This window comes from Choristoneura fumiferana, chromosome 9 (genome assembly GCF_025370935.1).
Source record: "Choristoneura fumiferana chromosome 9, NRCan_CFum_1, whole genome shotgun sequence".
Lineage (NCBI taxonomy): Eukaryota > Metazoa > Arthropoda > Insecta > Lepidoptera > Tortricidae > Choristoneura > Choristoneura fumiferana.
The window spans coordinates 12,561,012-12,588,812 of NC_133480.1; the positions used below are offsets into that span (position 1 = coordinate 12,561,012).

Sequence of the window (27,801 nt, forward strand, 5' to 3'; positions counted from 1 at the left end):
TGTCTTGCAGGTCGAAGTCCCGGTACCCGATAGGTACACTTCCCAATAAATTGATCTACTTTACATAAATACATATTATATGAACATACCACAGCGTAATATTTTTTAAAATAAAACAAAGATTACGAAGTTTGTAGCAAAAATCGGTGCAACGTAGCCTCGTTTTACGGTACCTCCCACAGACATAAAGTGGGGGTGATTATTTTTTCTCGACTTACCCTATAGTGTGGGGTATCGTTAGATGGGCCAATCAACTTTTTTACTGACACTAACCAGTCCGCGACATTTTTCAAACAATTGCAGATTTTTGTAAGTAAACATGTTTTTTTTTGTAATTAAGTTCAACCTATTAAACCGTGAAATATCTTGTTGGAAGTACGATTTTTTGGTAACGCCAGAGACAATTTTGATAACGCAGGAGACGCCCAAAGTGTCGGTAAAATAGTTGATTGGCCCAGATAGGTGTTTTAATAATAATAATAATAATAAATCTTTATTTCGCATAAGTAAAAAATAGGTACAGACATGTTCATGCTAAGATGAAAAAAAATTTGATAAATTAAAAGTAAAATACTAATGCGAAAAAGGAGTCTACTCAGCACTTGTCGGGTCACTAAGGTGGCTCGACGCTGATATTACGTGGATCCAGGTTGGCATCCGATACAGAACTACGCGACACACCACACAGTTCAAATATAACAGCCATAATTATATTATAATGGTTTACTAATGTATCGGCGAAAATTATTTAGCAAATTATTAACTCCCAAACTATTTATCCCATATTTTTATTTAGGCGAAATGTTATTTCCCAACTAATGATTCGATAAATTATTATTATGCAAATTATTACCTGGAATTTTTTTAAGATGTCATTTATGTTTTCGTCAAATGTATTGATTGGCATACCTTAATTTAGCAACTTATTGAATGGCATCCAACCTACTTTTCTAGTGTCATTTATCCTGGCTGCTATAAAAAAAAACCTAACATCGAAGGCTAAGGCGGGAGCTACGCTCCGCTTCGCTCCCGCCTTAGCCTTCTGAACCTAAACTATCCAAGTCGCTTCTATTCCGAACCGTCTTGCTCGCTCGCTTCGCTCGCTCGCACAAATCAAATTGAAGTATAACTTTGCAATGTAAAAAATTGCCCAAATGTTATTTGACAATTTGTTATTTGCCTAAGCCAATCATTTGCTACATAATTATTTGCCACATAAATGTGTGATGAAGTAAAATTTTGCAATGTAAAAATGTTGCGAAATAAAAAAAATGTGAAGTAAAGTTATGCCAAATATTAGTTTGCCAAATGAAACTTTGGCGAAAGGTTGGTTGCTAAGTGAAATTTGGCGAAACATATTTCGCCGAAAAGGCAGTACACCATTATATTATTATCTGATGGTTTTAAAACCATCATGACGATTTTTCTATTCAGTGATATGTTTGCGAAATATTCGAATTTTAAGTGAAAACCCCCTCTAAAATCCAAACTGTTGGGTGGAAAAATTTGAAAAAATTCAGAATTACTTTTACAAAATTACTTGATTTTTTTTGTGATGGCTGCGGAACCCTATCTTGGGTGTGTCCGATACACTCTTCGCCGGTTTTTTTTATAAGCTTTTATTTAATTTGCCCTGTTTGTTGGGTCAAACCTTGCAAGTTCATTTGGACCCACTTCCAGTGGTCGGATTGATTTCAAATTTGTTATACATATTATATTATGTAAGTTGTATGACAATGCAAATACAGATAAAAAAGTACAGTCAGCAACTTATTTGAAGTCTGCTTAAAAATGTATTCTTATTTTAGGCTGACAAAGCTTACAATTTTGAACTCTTCCTTTCCCATCTACACCAAACAGGGTCAATGCAGAGCTCAAAACAAACAAATTCGAAGTTTGAGCGTTCATGGCGCCAGTGTGGACTTAGCTAATCTCTCGGCCCCAGGCGACCGCGTTTACACAGTGTATAAAGCTTTATCTACACTTGAGCTGGATGCAGTTCCTTCGGGACTTTAAGTGAGACGTTTTTATAACTTTTTAGGAGTTTTTACTATTTGTTAATTTCTTTGTAGAATGCGGATAACTTTCAGAAAATATAACTTACCTAAGTGTGAGTTGGATAATTTCTGGTATAATAATATGGAATTCTTAAGTTTTCCTTTTTGAATGATAGTGTAATACTCCCTTTATTATTTGTCGTACTATATTTATTCCCATTTTAAATGTGAAATCACCATTACTGTTTTTAGGGTTCCGGAGCCAAAATGGCAAAAACGAAACCCTTATTAGTTTCGCCATGTCTGTCTGTCTGTCTGTCCGTCCGTCCGCGGCTTTGCTCAGGGAATATCATAGCTAGAAAGCTGTAATTTTGCACGGATATATATGTAAACTATGCCGACAAAATGGTACAATAAAAAACAACACAATTTTTTTTTATAGGTTACCTCCCATAGACGTAAAGTGGGGGTGTTTTTGTTTTCTCGTCCAACCTTATAGTGTGGGGTATCGTTGGATTTAAAACCATTAGAAGTTCGCTAAGACAATTTTTCGATTCAGCGATTTTTTTACGAAATATTCAACTTTAAAGTGCAAATTTTAATTAAAATCGAGCGTCCCCCCCTCTAAAATCTAAACAGGTGAGTGAAATTTTTTTTTAAAAATCAAACTTTTAAGGAAAACTATAACGGTTAAGTTTGCTTGAGAATTATTAGTAGTTTAAGAGTAAATAGCAGCCTAAGGTATAAAATATACCTAAACTATGGAAGATTCCGTATAAAATACGAAATCCTTAGAAAAATATTACTTATTTTTTTCGTAATGGCTACGGAACCCTATTTCGGGCGTATCCGACACGCTCTTGGCCGGTTTTTTTTTTATATTGTTACTCTTGTAGTTTAGTCGTTATACATTTTTTAAACCTTTTGCTTGGTCCTCCATACAGACACGGGCTCTGTAATTTACCTACAATAACCGCTTTGCCAGCTCCGTATTAATTTGCCCAGTCCCTGGGGAGCTACTACGAAATTCGAAAATTGAAGTTCGTATCGTACCGTCCCTCTCACTCTCGCATTAAATAACATAAGCGTCACCGGGACGGCAAGATACCAAGTTCGAATTTTGCTCTTCGTAATACACGGCCTGGTAAGAAACGTGTAAAGGTTCTAAAAGGTTTGCCCCCAAAAAGGTCCTTTGTAAATATTTGTGACGTCGTTTAAAACCTATTAAGCAATTTTATTTTACGTTTTCATTTGAAAACGTGCCGCACTCTACTACTGCCGTACGTAGAAGTGACGAGAAAAATTGCATAATCAAACCAATCACAATAGGTATAGTCGAAACCTTAGAACCAGGGGTCGGACAAAAAGTGCGGATGACGTAGAAATTACGTAATCTTGCACACAAGATGATGTTTTTATTTAAACTTCCGTGTGACATGTAGTAACAAAGTAGCATTAATGAAGTAACAAAATAATCGTAAATAAATCAATGGAATTCAGTGAATAAAATAAATTTCATATCGTTTAATAAAGAGGTTGATAAATGATAAATGATAAATGATAATTGTTTATGAAAATCAAAAATACTATTTGAAATCACTTATAGGAGTGGTTTGACGTCATCGGCACTTTTTGTCCGACCCCTGCTTAGAACTAATAACATGAAAAATACAAATGTCACGTGAGTTAATTAAGTAAAAAGTTTCTGTAATAAATTACATTTTTAATTAAAAAAAAACTGACTGTAAAATTTTCAAATCGGTTCATTAACGCCGTCAGTTCTGAGGTAACAAACATAAAAATAAAAAAATACAACCGAATTGATAACCTCCTCCTGTTTTGAAGTCGGTTTAAAATTATGTGACTATAAACGTACTCGTTCTGAGGCGAATGAGGAGCAAACCACGGTGAGCAGCATCGTTAGTCGTACGGAAATGAGCTCTCACCTTATTGTCTTTCCAAGAGGGTCACGTCTGGTCCAAAAATGAACCATCATAAGCAGTTGGGGATTCTGTTGCTGCTCGAAGTCAATGACTTTAATCTTTATGCTAGTGTGGATATGCTTCAGGATTCCGGGCGCCATATTTAAAAAAAAAGGCAATGTTTATGTTTTATTATGTAGTCTCAGTATATACAACGTTGTACAATCAACGCTGCTTATTAAGGTATTAATATTACTTTTTTTAAAACAGTATGTAGGTAATTGATATAGCAGGCTTAGTGGCGTATCCATATCAAAAAAAAATCTTGATATCTCGGGGCGTACAACCAAATCGCCAATCGCTGAATATCATTTAAATCAAGATTCGAATAAGAATAATGGATATTGAAACTCTGAATATCACTTGAATCATTATTTTTATTTAGTCTAAGGTTCCAGCAGGCTGACGTGATAGAGACAATGGCACTGAGCGAGAGCGACAAAAAAGCTAATAAACTTAATCATAGTAACTGAGGCAGCTACATGAGATAGCGAGAAAATATGGACGTGGAACATAACTGAGCGAGTGGTCGGATATAGCTCTGGATAAGGGATGGAGGTCAAGAGAGAGGCCCTTGCCTAGCACTGGTTGGCACATACAGTATGTTACCCGCAGCCAAGCTTTTTTTAAGGAAAGTTAAAGTAACGTATTTCTGCAACTTCCGGCTCTGTAACTCGGCTTGGGTGGCTATATGAACGTCGAGGGTAAAATGGCTCGTTTTATAATCTACTATTTCATCCAGGAAACTATTCAATTATCATAACGGTCCGATTCAGATTCCGATGCAGGGAGCGATTTTTTATTCATTGCATCTGGTGCACAGTGATTACTGCAGACGTCTCAGCCGCACAATGAACTAAGGAAACGCTCCCGCGCCGCCGGCCGCGCGTTGCCATGAACAGACAGTTAATTGCTTCACTCGGGACTAACTAGCCCACAATTTAATGAACTAAGTCGTGTATTAAAATTCAGAACAGCGTTTCAATATTCAACAGCGGAATTGAATTACGTGTAATTTGTAGAAAAACGGGCAGAAAGGACGGCGGCCGGTGATAATTGCTATTATCAAGTTTCCTTTGAAACGAATATCTTTCCGGGATTTCGTTTAATCGCGTATTGATTTCAAGTTTTTATTAATTTTTGCTTAATTTTACGTTTAGGTGTTCATTGAGATAAGGTATTTTACGTAGCGTAATTTAGCAAACGCATAACCTGGAGCATTCGAGCCGCAGTATAGAGGTGGACTAGGGCTACATACGCACTACGCGGTTTTAGCGCGCCGTCCCTTTTTAAAGTATAGCTTATGAAAGAGATGACGCACTAAAACCACATGATTAGCCCCATAGTGCGTACGTAGCCTAAGAAGGGTTTTTTCTACTTCCCACGGAATAGTAACTAGTTTTTTTTTCACGAGGGTAAAGCCGCGGACATGCTAAACTGAAGAGCAAAATAACGATCAATGTAGAAAATTGCCTTTTTATTTATGAACTTGTTTTTAAATTACTTCTTCATCAAAGTTTTTTATTATTTTTTATTTATTATAAAACTGATCGATTCTAAATTCATTAAAGGATTAGTTCACTGCTTAGTGAGCATTTTTCTCATATACCTATCAACAGTTAGCTGCTTCTGCTTTGCAAAGCACTGGGGTACTTTAATCTGTAGTCGATTTTCATTTTAACCAACTTCAAAAGATCACTTAATTAGACTGAAACCGCCTCCCAGTTCATTGCCTTATCTTAAAGCGGCAGCTGGTAATGACCTCCAATATCCGCGGAGTGGACATGTCGCATTGATTTAGTGCCACCGACGTCGATTTAGTGGCATCGACGTCGATAAGTGCCACCGCCGTCGATTTAGCCGCGAGGGGAGTTGACTGATCGCATTGCCCGCAAGAAGCCGCCTGGTGGCTTTAGAATTATCTTGTTTAGGGCCAGTTTCAACAGTTATAATTACTAGTGCTTACCCGTGGCTTTCGCACGAATAAATCATTAGATCCAGCAGTTCAGTTTGATTCCCGGATTTTATGGAATATCCGTAGGGATTCCCAATAAATACATCGTGGTTATCATCAACGTTGCATTGAAAATCAACAGTGTCAAATCTCATGACTCTAAAGCCAGCGGTTGAAATTTCGAGATTATACCTATTCCTATTGGTCTGTTTTTTAATCCGAGATACTAAAATGACGTTTCATGTGTTACCTGTTTTTTGCGTCTCATAAATAGTGATGTGCTGCAACCGGATACCACCGAAACATTTCGTAGGTACCTACCTATGTTATGTGTATAAAATATTATTAAGATTTAAGATGCTTAGTCACTTTATCGTAAAAGTGGATTTATATTTTCATAATAGAAAGTAAAACATTGAATGGTTTAATGTTATTTTTGTTATCATAAAATATACTTTTTACCGATTATTTACAATTATATCGGAAGCCGAAATCATAGAGCAGCACTGTTCGTTTTATGCTGGCCACATTATTTTTACACTTGACATTTCAGACTGTCATTTTAGTATCTAGGTTTTACAAATAGACCATAACCCGTGGGAATATGTGTATAAAAGTAGCCTAAAGGCATATTGCGCCACTTGTCGACTAACTTTAAGTGTCAGATTAAAGTAATGCCGTCTTTGTTTATTCGGACAAAACAAAAAGAGACGGCATCACGATATTCGTCACTTAAAGTTAGTCGACAAGTGGTGAAACAGGCCCTAAGTGTCAATCCAGATATCCAAATATCTACATTCTCAATTTCAACACATACACACACACACACTTATGGCCGGTATCTGTGATAGTATCTCTTGTTGGTTTTATCGAAATAAACAGATTTGGCATCCCATTTATCGGTCAATTTAATTTTGAAATAGGCATTTTAAATAAAATTCAGTTTAGGACAAATCCCAGACCGTGGCCGAAATTTCGGATACTAAATAACAGACGCAGCAATCTCGGTAGCTGGACAGCATCCTTCCTTCAAGATTGTGATAGTTCAAATTAGTTCAGACCCGATTCCATATTCCCCCGGGATTGGAAAAACGTAGACGAAAACCGATCTATCTCAATTTCGGAAGGTGACAGATTCGTCTTCTTATGAAACGTGTGTGTAAAAACAAAGTAATTAAATTTGGTAAATAAGAGTTTTTAAAATTATGTTTTTTTCTTGTGATCGTGTTAATACAGTGTGTTACCGGCAGTCAGGCTTTTTTAAGGGAGTTTAACTTAACCATGGCATTAATTTTATCAATAAACTAAAATTCAGACTTTGTTAACTTTCTAACATAATTATAATTGCCAGCAATGTACAGCAAAGTGAATTGATAAGTAAGTGTAAATGACAACCGACAGATACTTTGATTATTACTCGTCAATTTACTTCGCTGGACATTGCTGGCAATTATAATTTTGTAATGAAGTCGGTTAAAAGAGTTTTAGTTTATTAATAAAATTAATGTCATGGATATGTTACAGGAATACGTTACTTTAACCTCTCTTAAAAACAGCCTGACTGCGGGTAACACACCGTATAAGTATGTTGTGTAATTTTCAGAAGGTTTTAACTGGTGCGTTGGCTACAGAAAAGGATGAAGAAATGCTTTTTGTACTAGTTATTTTAGTAATCATTTGGGCGAAAACACCAAGAAGCGCTGATGAAGGGGGGCATTTTCACTTTAAATGGCGCTAATTTTATTTTCAGAATTAGGTTCTCTTTGCTTAGGATCAGAAAGAAAAAATTATGTGTCCATTTCGTAACAGATTCAAGTCACAAAACTGAAAAAAAAGTGACACTTTTTTTCTTCGTCCAAATCAATAATGCTCGTGATTCTGAGTAATAACCCAGAATTACCTGATTGTGAAAAAAAAGCTAAGCACATTTTAAAGTGAAAATACCCAGGCGCAAGAACAATACATAAGTCAGTGGTGGAAAAACGACCTTCACATAATGTTAGGTACTTTGAATTAATGAATGATATATGTTTGTCGAAAGATAAGACTCAGAGAGTCAGGACCCGACTAGGGTATGATTAATGTGGGCATATAATGGGATTGGATTCGGGCAGTGAATGAAACTATTTTGGAAAACTAACGAAAGTCACTATTGTAGTACGTAAAACTAAACCACTACACTATGGCATACATTCACTGAAATTTTAGTAATGCTATTATCGCAACGACTTTATTCAGCGCGCCACGCATGGCAACACTGGCGTTTTGTAGGTAGGTACTATAATAGGTAGGTACACCAATCTTTAATGACCAACCTTATATTTATTTCGGATGAGTATCCATCGTGTAATTTTTTTCCCCAAATGTTTCATTTGGCAAACGTTGCATTTCCCAGTGTCAAATTTCTCCGATATCAATAATTAGGTAGGTTAGGTTAGGATTGCTTTATGAAAGTTCCGAAAATAATATGGTTTCGGAGAAATTTGATACTTGGGAAATAAAACATTTGCAAAAATATTTTTCCCAAAAGGCAGAGAACCGTATCCATACTTTGTAACTCGCATTTTCATAATCTTGTTACTGACTTTGTAAATATCAAGGTTCCAATTTTCGAAGTAGAATTTATTAAAATAAAACAGCTGCACTAGAGAGACTTCACTGTCAAAGTACCTACTTGCGACAAGCACCATCTTCAGCCTATTCAGACAAACCCCATTCGATTTGCCAACTGTACCCACAATGTCGGGTAATGAGGTAGTTACTATTCTCTAAACGCGCCAATTAGTGCCCTCCAAAGGGTCCAGAATTGCATTATTATGCTAATTGAGGACAGTAAATGCGAGCCTTTAAGATAAGTTTATGACGTTTTAAAGTTAACACTGTAATTCAATTGGATTATTAGTACAGCTTTCAATGATATGAGTTGTCTCACATACGTACACACACAGACACAAATACAAAACTATGTTATTCTTATTTTGATCCAATTAATCCTACTACTATTGCAATTGACGACGGATACCTGAATAGTTGTTAGTGACCCTGACTACGAAACTAGTGGTTGCGGATTCAATCCTCGTGTCGGTGCTTGTACTTGAGTCTTGGATCTTTTTATGTATTTAAGGGGTTTGCTCCTGGTTAGCTCATGAGCAATGTCCCATTAGATGGCGCTGTTATCAATAGTTCCTTTTTTCAGGTTTTTTTCGTAAATTATGAAGAATTATTTCACCAAAAACTAATGGCGGGAGTATCTAAGCGTAACCGATTTTTTGACCCCACACTCGAAATGAAATATTCCGCAAAGCCGCAAACGAGGTGCTTTACTTTGAACGTCAATTGCGGCCGTATACGGACACTACGAGCTCACGCACACACTCAAATAGACAGCGCCAGCTAGCGAAAGTCTATTGCGACACTTAGCTACCCGATCGGGGTACTCCTTCGAGTAATATTCACATTTTTTTATCGAGTCACGAAATTTTGTACTAACTGTACTTTACTCGAAAATTTTACTACGACCTATAAAATCTATAAGTATTTTATTGATAATTAGAAGCAGGGTCTTGGATAACTGTTCGCATATTATAATACGAGCCAAACGCCTTTCAAGTGGTCATAATATGTGTACGATAAATTGAGAAATTACCGAGATTCTGACCACGGTTTCTTGTCTTGGTTGATGGTCTTGCTATTATTCAGGTTATATTTATAGTTACTTTTCGTAGTTACTACTCTTGCTAAAGTGGTCATGGTCGTCGGTTGAAAATCGGTAGCAAATCTACAGGACGAGTTTCTTGGGAAAATAGTGCGGTGGTTTGTCCTTACCTTCCACGCCGCAGAGCTGGAGTTTGGAATTCGTAGTTGGCAATAGAGAGCGCTGCCACCAGGGCTCTTAGTCATCTTGTACGACACGCACAGGAATGCACAGGCAATCAAGTTTATCAAGGGCATCCGTAAAGCCAAAGTCCCTTAAGACACTGTTACACATGCTCTTTAGTAGCAAGAAAGCATGCTACTATTGAGCAAATGCTAGCTAGTAGCATGTGTGAACAGGACATGCTACTATCGAGCATGCTTATTAGTGGCAAGCTCGAGACGGGGTGGAAGGGGGAAAGGTAATAAGCAAGTGTGAACGCGTTTGCTTCAGTCCAGTAACGAGCATGTGTAACAGTGCCTTTAGACATACCTAATATTTTATGAACAGTGCTTCGTGTAAGCTCTTTCTATCAAAAGAGGTAATAAAATCCATACAGAGTTTACTATCCTAATTATCATCATCATCATCACTCAATTTCTGTGGTAAGACTTTTGGTAGAGAATTAGTAATCATAAGCTGCTCATATCAATTATTAATAAGTTGCTAACCATGAAAAGAGTTGACGAAGAGTTTATCTAGGCTTCTGCATCTGGATTTCTCAGTTCGTATATATAATTACTAGCTTAATCCCGCGGCTTCGCTCCCGTTGAAGAAAAACATATACTCTGTAGTGTAGGTATTCGAATTAAAAAAAAAACTTCTTGCACCTCTGCGATCCTCAAGGAATACGTTTGCCAAATCTCATGCATTTTTAGGCCATGTTTTGCCTTTATAGGTATAAATAAATACTTACGAAATACTTACATAACAGCAAAAGTTCACCCACTCGCCGATAACTTGCGCCGATCAAATTGCGGTAAAAATTATCCCGTGCTAATTTTGTACCTACTTATCTCTATAAATTGATTTTGTTAGGATATCATAACCGATGATTTGGCACAATCAGCAGAAGACTACGAGCAGTTCCAAAATCATCTACACTCCCTTTGTTACCTTCGAGTCGAAAACAGTTGTCGATTCGTATCATATAACTACCTATTGTAAGTATTATCTGCTAGGATTTTTTTCCGATCCAGCAGGCTTGTAGTCGTGTGTACTGGATTATTGGCAGTGTTTCCTTTGGATGTTCGTGCGATGGAACTATTGCGTTTTTTTTGCATTAGTTCCTTTACAAGACTTGAAGGAAAAACTGCGTTTATTTTTTTGCCTTTGTTCCTTTCGCAGTAGCATCTTCAGTTCTTGCAAAGGTACAAAGGCGGAAAAATAACGCAGTTCTTTCTTCAAGGTCTTGTGAAGGAACTAGAACTACCGCAAATAATCCGTCGTACTTGCAGACTACGGGCACGTTCAGTTTAGCTGACACGTCATCATCGGAGACAGATGTTGCATCAAACCTAATTCGAAGCAGTCAAGCTCATAGGTAGCTGAACAGTTTGTTACTTTGTCACAGCAAGCTACAGTGCTAAAATGAGCATTTCTAAAAAAGTTTGTACATTTGATTTGCGACTCCGATTTGGGTAAAAATTTGCAGGTAGATAGTCTCCCGAAATGTCCCAATTAATTTGTATGGAAAGTTCCTTTTTTGTTACCGCAAATCCATAGTTTTGGTAACAAAAAAGGAAATTTCAATACAAACCAATTGGGACATTTTGAGACACTATGTTATTACGACTCAATATCGTTCACTCTACAAACCTGCAAATTTTTATCACAAATAGGAGTCGCAAATCAAATGTACAAACTTTATTTGGAAATGCTCAAATAGTTTTACATGTCCTCAAATACTAAGAGTAAAAAGGGAATGTCTTTACTTTGCTACTTTTTGATCGCTCTTTGCCTGTAGTATCTACGGCTAACTAGTCTGGTTGACAGGGCAGTGGGTATAATTAATTTGTAATTTTCCCGCTGGTACAGTAAATTCATATCCCAATTATCATGCCAATTATTATGCATTATAAATCAAGTAACTATTTTGGAAACAATATATTTTTAGACACGAGTAATATTTACCTCGACGTTTCGGCAACATTACAGTGGCCGTGGTCACGGGTAGACTGAAGTGTGGGGTGACAAATAAAAATGACCAAGTGCGGGTAGTTCGAAGGACTCGCGCTGCTAGGCAGACTTGACACCCCACACTTCAGTCTACTCGTGACCACGGCCACTGTAATGTTGCCGAAACGTCGAGGTAAATATTACTCGTGTGCGTTAGCGTGATAAGTCCTGTGCGTGGTATTTTGATTAATTCCAGTTTCTTTTAATTATTTTGTTGCTCTATTCCTCTCATCTGTCTGTGCACGCGAGCAGGCTGCAATTACCAGGCCCATCACTGCCGTTCCGCCTGTGACAGTTGCAGTTCTACCATACAATCTTTTCTTTGGGGTAAGTAAAATGCAGTACGTCGCATTAGACAGCGTTTGAGAATAATTATCAGGATCAGGGGGTCAGGTCTGCTAGTGAACAACGTCGGCATTAGATTCAGGTAATACTTTGAGAAACAAAAAAAAGGTATAAACTTTGTGATACAAGTTAAATATGCCCGCTGTCCAGTCAATCAACAAGCCAACCGTACCACTAGCAATTAATTTTTTTTGAGCTTGACTGTTAGTCAGCATCTAGAACCTACAGTATTTAATTTTGCCCTAGGTTTCTCTGCTATCAACCGTGCGGCACAGTTAGATCTATGTGATACGTTCCTACATAATATAATAACATGCAGTATACGCCCTCCTCCACCTCCCTCCTCCTACATGAAATAATATATATATCACACAATACTTAATAAAGTTTATTATTTTTTCGAAAGAACAACTCCATTATTTACATCACTGGTCAAATGGTACATGTGCCTCATGGACGTACCAGTAAAGCCACGCATCAAGGGTCAAGGAACCTGGTAACACCGAAATCACTCAATTATTCAAGTATTTATTTCGTTCATCTCTATCCACTCAAGACAAGATAGATATACAATCGAACCAATCAAAAATATCACATATTATTACACGTCTTTCTAGGTCAGAATAAAAGTATGTGAAATATATTTTTGAAGCATTATATTATACTACACCTCGTTGTTTCGGGGGGTCAATAGTTTGAGCGGCCCATTTAGTGAACGACATGTCATCGTCTACTAAAAGTACAATTTATATGATATTGGAAAATTGGAATGGTAGGTGTCCGTTATCTCACTCCATATCTCGGTAATGCTGTATGCGGCATCCTATTAACGCCATAGCCCACTCCATGTGAATTACTGTCCGGATCTGGCAACTGTAGAGGCCTGTCCGCTAGCACATCCTTATAGTGTATTAGGGGATAGACCTCCAAAGTTCTGCTCATCTCATCTATATTAGATATGTTGGCTGTGGTCCCATGCCTTTCAAATGACCGGGTCCAGATGGGTTCGTGATCGAAAATCTGAACCAGCTATTACAATAATAAGTAACGACCTTTATTTCGGACAATATGGCCCAGATTTTACGATGTAAACATTTCAGTCAAGCATACTGAGTGATTTTGAAAATTGTCAAATTTGAAATTTGGGACACTAGATTAGATGAAAATTAATGTACAGCCAATATGACAGTTTTGACCAACCTAACTTCTATACTTACTTAGTGCCTATAATAGGTATAATGCAAACTCAAAATCAAACATTATTATGATGCCACTATAATAAAAGCAGTGACGCGAAAGATACAATTTGTAAGCGGAGATCTTATAAAACTAGCTACTAGCCGCGTGCACCTACCATGCAATAGTCCTAAATACAAAAGTCAAGGTACCAGAAGCTTAAAAATATATAATTTGTAATAATAGTTACACATAATTAAAAAAAAGTAAGCTCACAATAAAAAATTATCAATATATGAACTTATACAATTCTTCTGATTTTGGTTCTTGATTCTGGGTATCTGTATGCGAGATTGTCATTTTACATGAGTTTACTTTTCTTCTGTAAGGCAACCTGACAGTTCAGTAGCAATGACACTCTAAAAAGAACGTCATACTACCTACTACAGTTATCGCGGCCGGCTCAGTCAAGAATGTCTCTAAAGCTAGACATGAGCAAAGTCTAAACATGAGTGATATTATTATCGATATCGATAGTCAATATTTAGTCATCCTGTGACATAGAGCATAACACTAACTCGTTTGTTAAAAAAATTGAACATATAATAATTCTACTATTTTTCTACTACAATGTTTCACGCAGAAGAAGATTAAAACTATCGCGAAAAGACTTGTGCTAGCACGTTACTAGTGACAAAACAATAAATAAGTTAATAAGATTTCAAGTAAATATCGATCCACGCAATCTCCAGGGTGAGACAGCTTCGAAGTTGAGTGTCAAAGGTCAAGTTCGAGTCGGACTCGTACATACGAAGGGTTCCGTACGTACAATGTTTTTAAAACAGTTCACTAATAAGTTTTAGCAACGCCTAGTAACCAAAAAACGCTGGAAAAAAACACGTTTCTTGTATGACAACTCCATTTATTTTTTTAATTTTACTTACTTTATTATTAGTATTTGTTGTTATGGAGGCCACAGTAATACCTACATAATCTGTCAACATTTCAAGTGTCTAGCACACACAAACATGTATACCTAAATGGGGTATTCAAAGCACACGAAACGTTACAGCTTCGGCGCCACTTTTAGCAATTTTAGGTTTTAAGTTTGACAAAAACGGTACAATAGTGACAGGTTGCTAGCCTGTGGCCTACGGTCCTCAGTCGCCTCTTACGACATCCACGGAAGAAATGGAGAGGTCTAATTCTAACCCGACATCACACGGGTAGCTATTACAGCTCAAGAAATAAAGCCCTGTGACAGACGGATGGACCGATAGACAGACAGACAGACAGCAGAGTCTCAGCAATAGGGTCCCGTTGGCACCCTTTGGGTACGGAACCCTAAAAAGAAGAAGTAACTCCCGTCAGGAATAAAGAAATATTCTAATATCGAGGGAAAAGAAAAGATTTATTCGTGACAAAAGGGAAAAAAATGTACAAAAATTATTTAGAAATGTGCATGTCACAAAGTGGTCACAAATCAGTCAATTTTGTTTTATTTCAGATATTTAAAAAAATGACAACTTGGGCAAAGTTATCTCAAAAGTCAAAGTTGTACGGTTTTATAGTACTTTATATATAATGTACCCCTATTATCTCATCATCTGAAATTACTGTAGTTTCATTCAACAAATAAAAACTACATACCTGTTGGTATTCTTGTTTTTAGAATCTCCACTAAAATTTCCACCCACGGAACGCTAAAAGAAAGATGCCTACGAAGACTTTATTTCATTGTGTACATCATATTTATTTAGAACAAACTTTTTAACACAGCGTTAATAAATAAATCTAATCAGTCGGATATTCCTAAATTTCTTGCATATCAACATTAAACGTTTCTTCTTTCCTCACCTTGAATATTGCATGACAGCACCATGGCTACTTTCGCAATATAATGATTCCAGGCAAAGTTATATGCAGTTAGTTAGCATTGAATCTGAAAGGAATTGTGCATTAATAAATACAGAAATAGTATTAGCAGACAGACTATAAGATACTTAGGTGGAGGAATAAAGTGACCGATGCCTTTTAGTTACAGCATAAGGACGTAAATCAGACTATCAGTAGGTAAATTCCCTAATGTACATACTGTTGCACGCAACTCTGTCCGCGTAGAATTCGTTTATAGCTATTCCGCGGGAATTATGTGATTAAAAAAAACTACCCTATGTTTTTCTACGGGACTCAAACTATCTGTATCCCAAATTTCATCCTAATCGTTTCAACGATTTAGACGTGAAAAGGTAATAAAGAAATAAACAAACAGACTAACAAACTTTCGCATTTATAATATGAGTGGATTATTGTTTATTTTAAGTCATCATCATCATCATCATCATTATCGGCCTATCTTAGCCCACTACTGACATAGGCGTCTCCAATTGCACGCCACTGAGCACGATCTCGGCCACTCTCATCCAGTTACTGTCAGCTACCCAGTGAAGATCATCGCTCCACCTAGTCTGAGGGCGTCCCACGCCACGCTAGGCTTTTACTCGTTTACCCTAGCAGTTATCGGTTCTTCGGCTGATATGGCCGGCCCACTGCCACTTCAGTTTGCTTCAGTTTTAAGTAATCCTATAGAAATAGACGGACGGACAGCGTAATATCAAACTATCTGAACTAAGTCTTTGTGACAAAGTTTCTCCATGTCTTTCATTGAATAAAGTAAGAATTTGGCAGCGATGACATACGACCATCATCATCATCATCATCATCATCACCATCATCATCGTCATTAAGATCGGTTTGTGAACAATACTTATCTTTTTCAAAATATCCTGATATTGAATTTAGATTTTTGCTATTCCTTTCTGCCTGCATGTCAATTTACAGAGATTAGTGATATGGAGATAGAGTTGTAAAATTAAATATATAACATTGAATTCCATGCTACCTACCCTGGGTATTAAAAATAAACTGGCCAAGTGCGAGTCGGATTCGCGCACGATGTCTTCCGTACCATTATCTATACAACATTAGACATAAGCAAAAAAAAACGGCCAGAAAAACAAGTTTGTTGTATGGAAGTCCTCCTTAAATATTTGTTTTATTTTAATTATTTATTTATTTTTAAAGTACCTAATTATACAGCTAAATATTCTGTGAATATTTCAAGCGTCTACCTGTTGCCGTTATTAACATCATGCAAAAAACGGCTAAACAATCACGTTTGTTGTATGGGAGCGCCCTAAAATATTTACATTATTCTGGTTTGAGTATTTGTTGTTATAGCGGCCACAGTAATACATAACCTGTAAAATTTAAAGTGTCTAACTATTACGACTCAAGAGATAGAGCCCTGTGACAGACGGACGGACAGACAGACAGACAGACAGCGGAGTCAACTCAGCAATAGGGTTCCGTTGCACTTTTTTAGGTACGGAACCCTAAAAACTAAATAATAGTTACGAAACCAGTAGAATTTTATGTAGGTACATAATAAGCCCATATTTTCCTTATCTTAAATTTCAGCTTTTTAGGATAAAAGGTTTGGTGTGTGCGTTGGTAAACAATCATTAAAAAAAATAGGACAATGATTCACTTCGAAACACAGACAGACAGACAGACGGACAGACAGATGGACAGATCAACCAGACGGACGGACGGATGAGGCGACGGAAAGGTACACTGACAGACTCACAGTGGCGGATTTATGTTTTTTTATGAGTGTAGGCCACTTTATATCCGCCGCCCTATGTAACTTTCTAAAATAATATTTTTTTAAATCTGCCGCCCTAGGCCGCGGCCTATACGGCCTATTTATAAATCCAGGACTGCAGACTCACATACGCATAAAATTCCTGTGTAGTGACACCTGTGTTAGGAGTGCCTAACAGAGACAAATCTAACGATACCTCTTCTGATCTCTCTATCTCCTAACATGAGCTATTTCCCAAGACTCTGCTTCTAATTATCAATAAAATACTTATAAATTTTAAAGTCGTAGTAAAATTTTCGACTAAAGTACAGTTGGTACAAACTTTATTCACCATCATCATCATCATCTCAGCCGTAGGACGTCCACTGTTGGACATAGGCCTCCCCTACAGACTTCAGTTGCTTTGGCTGGCAGCGGCCTGCATCCACCGTGAACCTGCGGCTTTAACCAGGTCATCCGTCCATCTTGTTGTGACGTCCTACGCTGCGCTTGCCGATCCGCGGCCTCCACTCGAGAACTTTTCGGCCCCAACGGCCATCCGCTCTCCGTCTATATGGCCGGCCCATTGCCACTTCAACGAGCTGATTCGCTTGGCTATGTCGGTGACCCTTGTTCTTCTACGTATCTCCTCATTTCTGATTCGGTCCCGTAGAGAAACCCCAAGCATAGCTCTCTCCATAGCTCGCTGAGCAACTCTGAGCCTATTTATAAGGCCTAAAGTAAAGCACCACGTCTCGGATCCATATGTCATCAATGATGTAGTGTTCACTTCGAAAGACAGACAGACAGACAGATGGACGGATCGACAGACGGACGACGGATGGGGCCGACGGAAAGATACACAGACAGACTCACATACGCATAAAATTAACAACCTGTGTCACTCCTAACAAAGACTTATTTTCTTGTCTCTTCTATTGTCTTGTTGTTTATTGTCTTACTTGTTAAGATGCATCAAGGCCTTGTTGCATAGCGTGCGAAAGAAATGACCATACATATGCTCCAAAACCATAACCCTTGCCGTTTCTCACACTTATAAATAAAATAAAAAATCTTGAATCACTTCATAATAGAGTACATACAGTACATACTCGTACATATGCAGACAGACGGTGGGAAGCGACTTACTTCTATGGAGTGAAAATGTTCACGGCGCAACTAAGAGTTAGGGAAATTTGGTATGTTTTCGTAGTAGGTTGCTGCAGACCACAAGTTTGGTACACACGATAAGCCATACTTTGGCCACCCAGTAGGAATGAAATTCTTACAGCCCTGTCTCTGGTGTTCTTGTAACAAATATTAATGTTCTGACAAAAAATGATAAAAATTAACATACCCGTGTATTCAATTACATATGTTATCCTCATCATCAAATCGTACATACATAAATAGTTTAAGAGTTGCACTCTTGCTAATTTCCTCTCGTCCGCCAACTTTTGACTTCTTGATTTTGTGTTCAAACCATAATTATTCAAACATAATTGCTTTGAATATCAATCTCATTGACTTGACGTTTGTGACAAAAATGTATTATAATGACGTTTAAATTTTACTTATCTAGCCAGTAATAATAATAAAAAGGTGGTACGAAAAGTACTTCGATTGTGAAAACCTTTTTATTCACTGCCTAGATTTAGCGGCCGTAAAAATGCCGTGATATGTAGGAATTTATTTGAGCCTCACTGTTAAACTTGATATTCATACACATGCAATGTATGTTGAATGTAGACCTTATTTTTTAACTAATTAGTTTAGTTGATTACACCTAGCACCTTTTATTGTGAGAATATATATGCTTTATATAAATTAGTGGCGCTACTGTCTACGTAAGAGTAAATAACTAATATCTGTTCAGAATTTGTAAGTTGAATTTAAAACCACTTGTCCTAGATCGAAGCACCGCATATAATGTATGTAAAGTATGCATGAAATAATTTTTGCCGAGGACTGGGTCTGTTACTTAAATAATTATTATTTTAAAATGACAATTTTAAAAGAACTTACCTGTTTTTCGTCCTGCTTAAAGTTTGTGTCCTTGCATTAATCAGAAATAATAGTTTAGGCGTTTTCAACTTCCGAAAATAACAGATTTAAAAACAAAAAAAGTAAATACTAGACTCAGAAACTTGAACTTGAATCTCTCAGTGATCTCATGCTTTCTTCATTTAGTTGTCGTATATCTGAGCCAAAGGTGATGTCACGTGACCACACGAAATAGTCGATACCTATTTACAATAGTTTGATTTTGTGACACTGACTCACGCACCCATATAAGATGTCACTACATTGCTCGACGCGAACACTGTCAGTTGTACTCATACAATGGTAAAATGCATCAAAAATTTACTGCATCACGCTGCACTTTTGATGCAATAAAGTTACTTTTTTTTGGATTTTGCTTGAAGAGCATATCCATAATTTACTATTCTCAAAAAATCCTCTAAGAAAACATGTCCGTGGAAGCTATGCGGGTGTCGTAGGTAGTTGTATGGAAGAGCAACCCCCTTAATATATTTATCTACATTTTGTATGGTCCATTATAGCACCCATAGTAAAGTCTTAATTAGTTGCGGCTAGGTCAATTATTATTAATTTCTTNCTTTCAAAGTCTGTTATTACGGGCGTGAAAACAAAGTTTAGATTAAAATCATATTTAATACACCTTAAAACCGTACCATAAAAATATTCGCATGCCACAGTGTTGTAAAGTCCCCGTTTTGTTCGGAAAAAAGGGAGGACAAAGGTTTCCGAAAGACAAAACTCTCAAAACACAGACATTCATTGCCCCGGAACGCATATTTGCCATAATTAATTTCAGATATTGCAAAATATTCACAAAATTATTCTAATTATAAATAAACCCGCGTAGCTCACCCAAAAACTATGAGATTTGACATTTCGGAGACCTCACGCTACACTAGCGCCTCTAGCGGCGAATTCATACGCGATAGCAATAATGCTTCGGATTATCAAGTCGTACATTATTGCGCATACATTCCGAGTTGTACACTATTGTTTACCGCCAGTAGCAGATATTTATACCCGCGATCTGTCAAATTTCGGATGGGCGACAGGTTGGCCAACTACATACAAAGTTTTTTTTTAAATATATGGCTAATTATTGTTTTTGGTAGGATTGGTCGCAACAATTTTTTGTACGCAATCTGACAAATTTCATAAGACCGTCAGATTGAACAACCAAACACTAGATTTTTTTATAGTATGCAGGCTAACTTTAAGGCCCACTTGCAGTAAGTAAACACATAAATCTCGAGTTAGAGTTAAGCTCAGTTTAGTAGTGTCAAAGTGTAATGAACTGTCAAGCGAATATATAATAGTACTAAGTAACTTGCTTATTATTGATTAAGCTTAGATTAACTACTAAATCAAGATTTATTTTTTCCTGCAAGACGGCCTAAAGCAGAAATACTTTTCCTCTGTTGGTGCAATTTAAATAAAAAATCTAAAACAATGCAATAAAGGATTTTTATACATTTTTTCTGCTCTAGAGCAGAAAAGTCCGGCTTGCTTTGTGCTGGGTATTTAGTGCGGTTATGATGAAATTAAAGCATAGTTGGAAGAAAAAACCTTTTCATTTCTCCTGATCGGAGTTTAATTTTCATGGGTAGATACACTGGGTAGATAGCCGGGTGGAAAATTGCGTTTTCATCTCTAGGGTGGAAAGTTTTTTTTAATTTTTTTGTTTAGCCACGGAGTCGAAGACAATTTAGTTATGTCAATGACACTTTTTTACGTTTCGGCATGGCCATCTAGATGCACGTCGTAACCAAGGAGCTTACATACCTACAACACTGGAGGTTGAACGCCGAACATCCGTTTGAAACAAGAAATGTAATCTTTATTACGTCATGAACATATTCCATCTCTTTCTTTAGTTAGGTTAAGAAAGAGATGGAAGTCATTCGTGAAATGTGAAAGAAACTGTTGGAAAATATAAATAGAAGTTCTAAGTAATAAAGATCAAACTTCTTCGTTTGGCGTTTAACCTCCAGTTTTGTAGGTATATAAGCTCCTTGGTCGTGAACAACTCGTTTTTATTTATAGTCGGCCGTGGCAAGTGGCCAGGTCGAAAAGGTACCGTTGGAGGTTGGATATAAGTAAATTCAATTTACTGAATACTGAAATTCTGTTCTGTTATTTTCATTTTTTTGTACTATTTTACTTTCCTCACAGTCGAAATGAAAAGTAGTCTAACTCGGGTGAAATAGGTCACTTTCCACCCTTGGTTATCAATCTACTATTAATAACCGGTCAGACACAATATATATACTGTGCTGCTGTCAGGTGTCATTGGCAGTAATGGTTGCTATTGCTAACCAATTGCTAACCTAAAGCGACTTGTTGCCATCAAAGAGTAGTTGCCATTAAGCAAAAAAGTTTTTGTTTTTAACCCCCGACGCAAGAAGAGGGGTGTTTGTTATAAATAAGTTTGATATTTTTTGAGACTGACTGAACCGAGTTTTGTTTAAATGGTTAATTTGCTCAGTGAATATTTTTTACATTAAGAATAAATTTGCTTGTGACTCAATTCTATGTAAGTATTTTGATTATCTTTGATGTACACTGCGCAGTCAGTTATCATAAAAATAACTGTGCTCCGATTTCTACATCATGTATCATTGCGGAATGCGCCAAATAGAAGAGCGGCATGTGGCTAATCAAGTTGATCTCATGGTTTGGAGTAACAGACTTGATCTGCTGGCTCTGAGCAATTTCAAAGGTAAGTTTATTTTTGAGTACTTAGTTTTGCTTAAGTCAGCTAATTTTTACATACATGCATGATTAAATTTACTTAATTATTCCAACTTCCAGGGGAAGTACAAGTGCACAGATTGAATTGGCAAAAGGTTTGGAATTTGTCACCGCCAAAAGAAAATATAACCGTGCAAGCACTTGCTTGGAGACCTGATGGAAAGGTACTAGTAATGTATTTCTTTACATATACCTACCGAGTGAAGAAGCTAGAGAGTTAAGTAGAAAGAAATGACATTACTAAAGCTTTTTAATGGAAAATTTGTTGCTTACGGACTACTCAATTAGTTTTGATAGATAATGAATAGAGCCCAGATTTTTATTGCAGTGATGTCACAATAGGGTAGTTTGGGGAGTAAATGGAACGGTTTTGATTAATGCGGCTGTATAAATGATGATGATGATGTGTGCGTGAGGACGGTCCCAAAGACCATACACCGTCCAAAAACATCTACATGCAAAAAAAACACCAACAACAAGCGAGTGGGTACAAAAACAACAAAATTTTAGATTTTTTGTAATTACTTGTAATATGTTTTTTATATAGGTATTAAATTTTAATTTAAAGAAAGAAAATCATTTCTTCGTAACAACATGGGAAGATGGGTAGAAATAAAAATACAAACAAAATACAATAAAAAGGTCAATTGGCAGATCCCTGCAGGAAGTCCGCCTTTGTACAGTCAAGGGCAAAGATATCGACACGGCCAAAGTTGCAAAAATATCTTTTTTTACTTAAACATTAAGGCCGTGTATACATATTTTTGCAACTTTGGCCGTGTCGATATCTTTGCCCTTGACTGTACTTAACACTACTTTTTTATGTAACTTTTTTGTTTTTCCTTTTTGTACAATAAAGAGTATAAACAAACAAACAATAAACATTGCATGGTCCCAAATCAACAAACTGCCGGTCTTCCTTTCTCACACACACATTGTCATCATCATCATCATTTACACAACCATATTAATTAACACCATTACATTTACTCCCCAAACTACCCTATTGTGACATCAATGCAACAGAAATCCGGAGTCTAATAATGAAACAAAAAGCGGAAAATATAACTTGGTCATTATTATGAGTGTTTCAACTGTCTTACTTTCATGTTCACATTTCTTATGAAGTAGCTGTAGATTTTGATGTCATTTTTGGTTATTTATTAGAAATCCAGTGTGTCTACCAAATCACTGTGAACTGTATCAGATTCTTCCGCCATTTCTATGAAAATTAAAATGATTTGGAACAAACACTCAAATAATAAATCAACTATAACCAATCTTTCAGGCATTAGCCATTGGCTACAGCTCTGGCAGTGTGCACATAGTGGATATAGAAGACAAAGAAATCCTGATATATATATGAATTGGAGCAAGAGCCTTCAGAAGAGTTTGAGGAATCAAAACATTTTGGGATCACATGCATCACCTGGGCTGTTAGAGCAACTACTCTGGAAAGCGCCACAGAATACAATTTGTATGTAAGTAGTTTTTTTTTTCATTCAACTGGATGGCAAACGAGCATGTGGGTCTCCTGATGGTAAGAGATCACCACCGCCCATAGACACCTGCAACACAATTTGAATAAATATTTTATTTCTGTTAAAATTCTTATGTTGTTTAATTTATGTTGGCTTATCTAGGGTCTACGGGCACCTTAAGTGCTTTTGGACCACTAGTTATGCTGCACTATGCAGTAACTACCGATTAACATAATCTTGTGATCATTTTCAACCCTGATTTAAAGTTGGGTAATGTATCTGTTTAAAAAATGCTATTATCTTCTTTTATTGTTCATATTTGTTATAACTTTGAAAAAGCTTCACTTGAAATCTGTTGTAATTTTCCAGGATGATGCTTCTTTATTTTTACAAAAAACACCATCACTTAGTAGTGGTTACAAGAATCCAACCTCTGATGACAATGTGAAGGACTTGAAAGAGATGCAGGAACAGACTCAGCTCAACATGCTACTGGTCGGTTATGGCACTGGGCACATCTACATGAGTGTTTTTGGCAGATATCCATACGGAACCATCCATCTAGCACAAATTGCTAAAGATGAGTTTGGAGAGTTTAAAGTTCTGGACATAAACTTGTCAGACGACTTTAGTATGATGCAAGTGTTCTATTTAGATCGGACAACAAAAAGCCTCTTTGTGGCCCTTGTGAATACAAGTGTGTTATCAGCATATGCAGAAGAGATATTTACTGTTGCAAATAGGCACAGTCAGCTAACCCAGCTGTTATCTCACCTAGACCAGACAATGACATCTATAACTGAAGCTTGGGAACATATTTTATTAGAAATGGACACCAAAATGGCATATTATGCTGCATCAGTTCCAGAGGGAGGAGTGTCTGCTGATCTCTTAGAACTGCTTATGCTAGGTTTGTTTTTTTCTTAATTAGTAATGATCAATGTGCAGTTTACATAACCTGATAAGGCTCACAGAAAAATATATGAACAACAAAATGTATATTTTTAACCCCGGACACAAAAAGAGGGGTGTTATAAGTTTGACTGCTATGTGTGTCTGTCTGTGGCACCGTAGCTCTTAAACGAGTGGACCGATTTGAATGCGTTTTATTTGAAAGTAGGTTTTCTAGCGATGTTACACATGTTTTATCAAAATCAGTTCAGCCGTTTCAAGATCATCAGCTCTTTTGTTTGCTGCGGTAGGAATCTTAGACGCATAATGGGTATTTACTTTACTTTCAAACATATTTGGGACCTAAAATTTGAAACACCCATGTATGCTATATAACTATGCAAGATTATGGAATTTCTCGGCCTGATGCTGCAGCCAGGATATCCAGAACACTAGTAGGTACACTCTTGATAAAACCATAGCAATATATTGTGTTTGGATTCGTTTTGATCAGTATTTGATTCTACATACAATGCAATGGTGGCAACAGGATGAGCTGATGCTGCAGCCAGGATATCCAGCACACTAGTACACTTAAAAAAAAATAGCACATATGTCGTGTTTGGATTCGTTTTGATTACCCTTATTCCCCATACATAACCAACTTCCATTTCCAGCACTGGGAGAGGACAAATACTTCCTACTCCAAAACGTTTTGGAGTAGGATTTTTTTCCCTTGTACAAAACCAACATCATGGCCGTTAATGTATGAGGAAAAATAATTCATAGTACAATACCCGGTCTTGGAGTAGGATTCTATAATGCCTTGTACAGAACAAGCTTCAGTAAAAAAGCATATTATACAGAAGCTTATTTTCACAATCGCGTTTTTTCCCAATATTAATCGACACAGAAACAATGTCGACGGAGCTCCTACTTTTGTGTAGTTTTGGCGCTTCGGGCCGATGCAAACTTAACATAACCGAAACCTACCTATGTTTGTGTCGATTAAACTTTGGAAAAAACGCAATTGTGAAAATAAGCTTCAGTAAAAAAGTATAGTTCTGTAAAAGGCATTAAAGAATCCTACTCCAAAACAGGGTATTATATTATACACTATGATATTTTTCCTCGTAAATTACCGGCCCGTGCCGTGACGTTGGTTTTGTACAAGGAAAAAAAAATCCTTTCACAAAACCGGTTTTGGAGTAGGAATTATTTGGCATCTCCCAGTGCTGCTAATGGAAGTTGGTTATGTACGAGGAACAAGGGTTTGATTAGTAATTGATTCTACACAATGCAGTGGTGGCAACACGACGAGCTGATGCTGCAGCCAGGATATCCAGCACACCAGTATACTCTTGAAAAAATAATAGCAGATATGTCGTGTTTGATTCCTTTTGATCAGTATTTGATTCTACATACAGTGCAATGGTGGCAAGTGCAGCCAGGATATCCAATACACTAGTACATCGAAAATACAAACTGAGACATGGATGCACAGAAAAACCAGAAAAAGAGACCAGCGCTGGGAATCGAACCCAGGTCCTCTGCAATCCGTGCTGCGTGCTATAACCCCTACACCACACCTACACACACCTACTAGTACACTTTAAAAATAAATATACCAGTTTAAAAAATGAAATAAAAAAAACTTAAATTTAAAAATCCCGACACTAAGAAACGCCTGAAAAAAAACGCCGCCAAAAAAGACAACTAAAAAAAAAGGAAAAAATAATTATGCACTACCTAGCTGTTGCCCGCGACTTCATCTGCGAAGAATTCGTTTATCCCTGTCTCGCAAATTTTGCGGGAAATCAGCAATAATCAGCATAGTCCCCGCGGATAATCGAATTTTAATACTTTTTGGCGGCGTTTTTTTTGTGTTGGGGGTTTTTAAATTTTTAATTTGTGATTTAGATAAATTAAATTAAATGTGCAAGTAATAAAAATGGTGAGGTTATACTTATTTTTGATTTCAGGGGTACCTTCCGATGAATTGGAGTTGTTTCTTCTTCAAGAATTAACAGCCAAGGGCTTGAAAAAATTTGGAAGTTCAGTAGAATTGAGTTATTCAACAATTCAGAAGTTAGTTTTGAAGCAACTCAATATTGTTGGACAAAGCTTGACATATTATCTTTCTGAACTCAGAGGTCTTGCGAGGATTCCAGATCGATATAAGGTTATCTTTATGTTCATAAATGTTTTTTTTGCTTAAGTACTTTTTATTAATCTGTATATTGTTTGATTTCTGAAAAATAACCATTTCTTGCAGATACTTGGTATTGAAGAAGCCACTGTGAGTGAAGCAATCAAGGCGTGCTGTGCATTTCTCAACAAAAGTTTGGAGCTGCAGCAAGTAATTGACATATCCATGCGGAACTATAAAGCATTTTTCAGATGGTTATTTGTTGTGATTGTTCGATTGCTCGATGAACAAACACCAAGTGAAATAGTCAAGATTACACAACAAGAATTAACACATATTGCAGAGTTTCTATACAACTTTGACAATATTCCTGTTGACAATGAGGGTGCGCCAGAAAAACCAGTAAAATTTAATCTGGAACGATTAGGGCAATATCTTCTGGACCAAGATTTAACAATATTGACTGACAATGATGATAATCCTTGGCATAAGTTTCTTGGGGAAAATGCATGCTTGCTTAAAGATAATGAGACCATTTTCTCGATGTCAGAGTTTCGTAAGTTTTCCCTTGTCCAACAACAAAAATTTTTGAAAATGGCTATCCACAAAGTGTTTGATGTCACTGATAAAGATACTGGAAAACACTTTTCAGTTTTGTATAATATCAAATGTTATGACGACAAAACAAATTCCTCAATCAAAGATAACATAAGGGTATCTCAAACATTTGATCCAACTCAACAGAGGTACATGATGGCAATCTCAAATAATTCAAATGAAAGTGATGGTATATGCTTCATGTCTGTTGCTATCAAGGAAAAATCATGTGTTGCTTCAGCAATAAAATATTACATTACATCGAGTTTACTACAAGAGCCAAATAAAGAAGAAATGGAAATAGAAAATGTTGCGATATTGGACCTTCAATTCTATTCTGCTGAATACCTCTCTGTATTGATAAAACATCCACATAACAGTGAAAGTACTATATTTGTGCAACTGCCACTTAAAATTGCATTAGATAATGCTAATGATTTCAACATCAAAGCAAAATCCTGTTTATTCAATGATAAAATATCTCGAAGAAATATTACATCACTACTGGACCAGGGTATTTATACAATTCTGGACAAGATGGATGGTTATAGAATAGCTGTATCTGGCGGTCGTAAAGTTGCAGTGGTTCTGTCCAAGAGTCACAGAAAAGTACGGGTTTATGAAATGGAGGTAGATGGGGATGATGAAGACGAAACCCTAGACTCCACACAACTATCTCTTTCAGCAACAAATGACTCATCATACAGAAGCGATCAATGAATTTAATTTAAGGTTATACTTTGGAATTAGTACCTAATTTTCTAAACCTAACCCAAGTCACATGCCAATGCCTTAATTGATCAAGTTGTATGAAAAATGAAATAAAGCAGGTGTTTATATAAAAAATATTATTAAATTAATTAGTCCTATTACTAGTTATACAAAGATATACATACCTATATACAATGGAAAAATAC

General features: G+C 36.7%; 2 protein-coding genes across 10 annotated transcripts in view; one reads left to right on the forward strand and one right to left on the reverse strand.

Moving 5' to 3' along the window:
- Cngl (Cyclic nucleotide-gated ion channel-like) overlaps positions 1 to 27,801 on the reverse strand; it is a 489,773-nt gene that overhangs the window by 161,205 nt on the left and 300,767 nt on the right. The window lies entirely within an intron of this gene.
- Positions 21,338 to 27,795, forward strand: LOC141431319 (anaphase-promoting complex subunit 4-like). The gene is given in 7 exon segments (XM_074092453.1): positions 21,338 to 21,734; positions 21,827 to 21,930; positions 23,055 to 23,126; positions 23,128 to 23,247; positions 23,617 to 24,157; positions 26,121 to 26,320; positions 26,414 to 27,795. Coding segments are annotated over 7 exon segments (2,337 nt in total). The 5' UTR covers positions 21,338 to 21,625; the 3' UTR covers positions 27,605 to 27,795.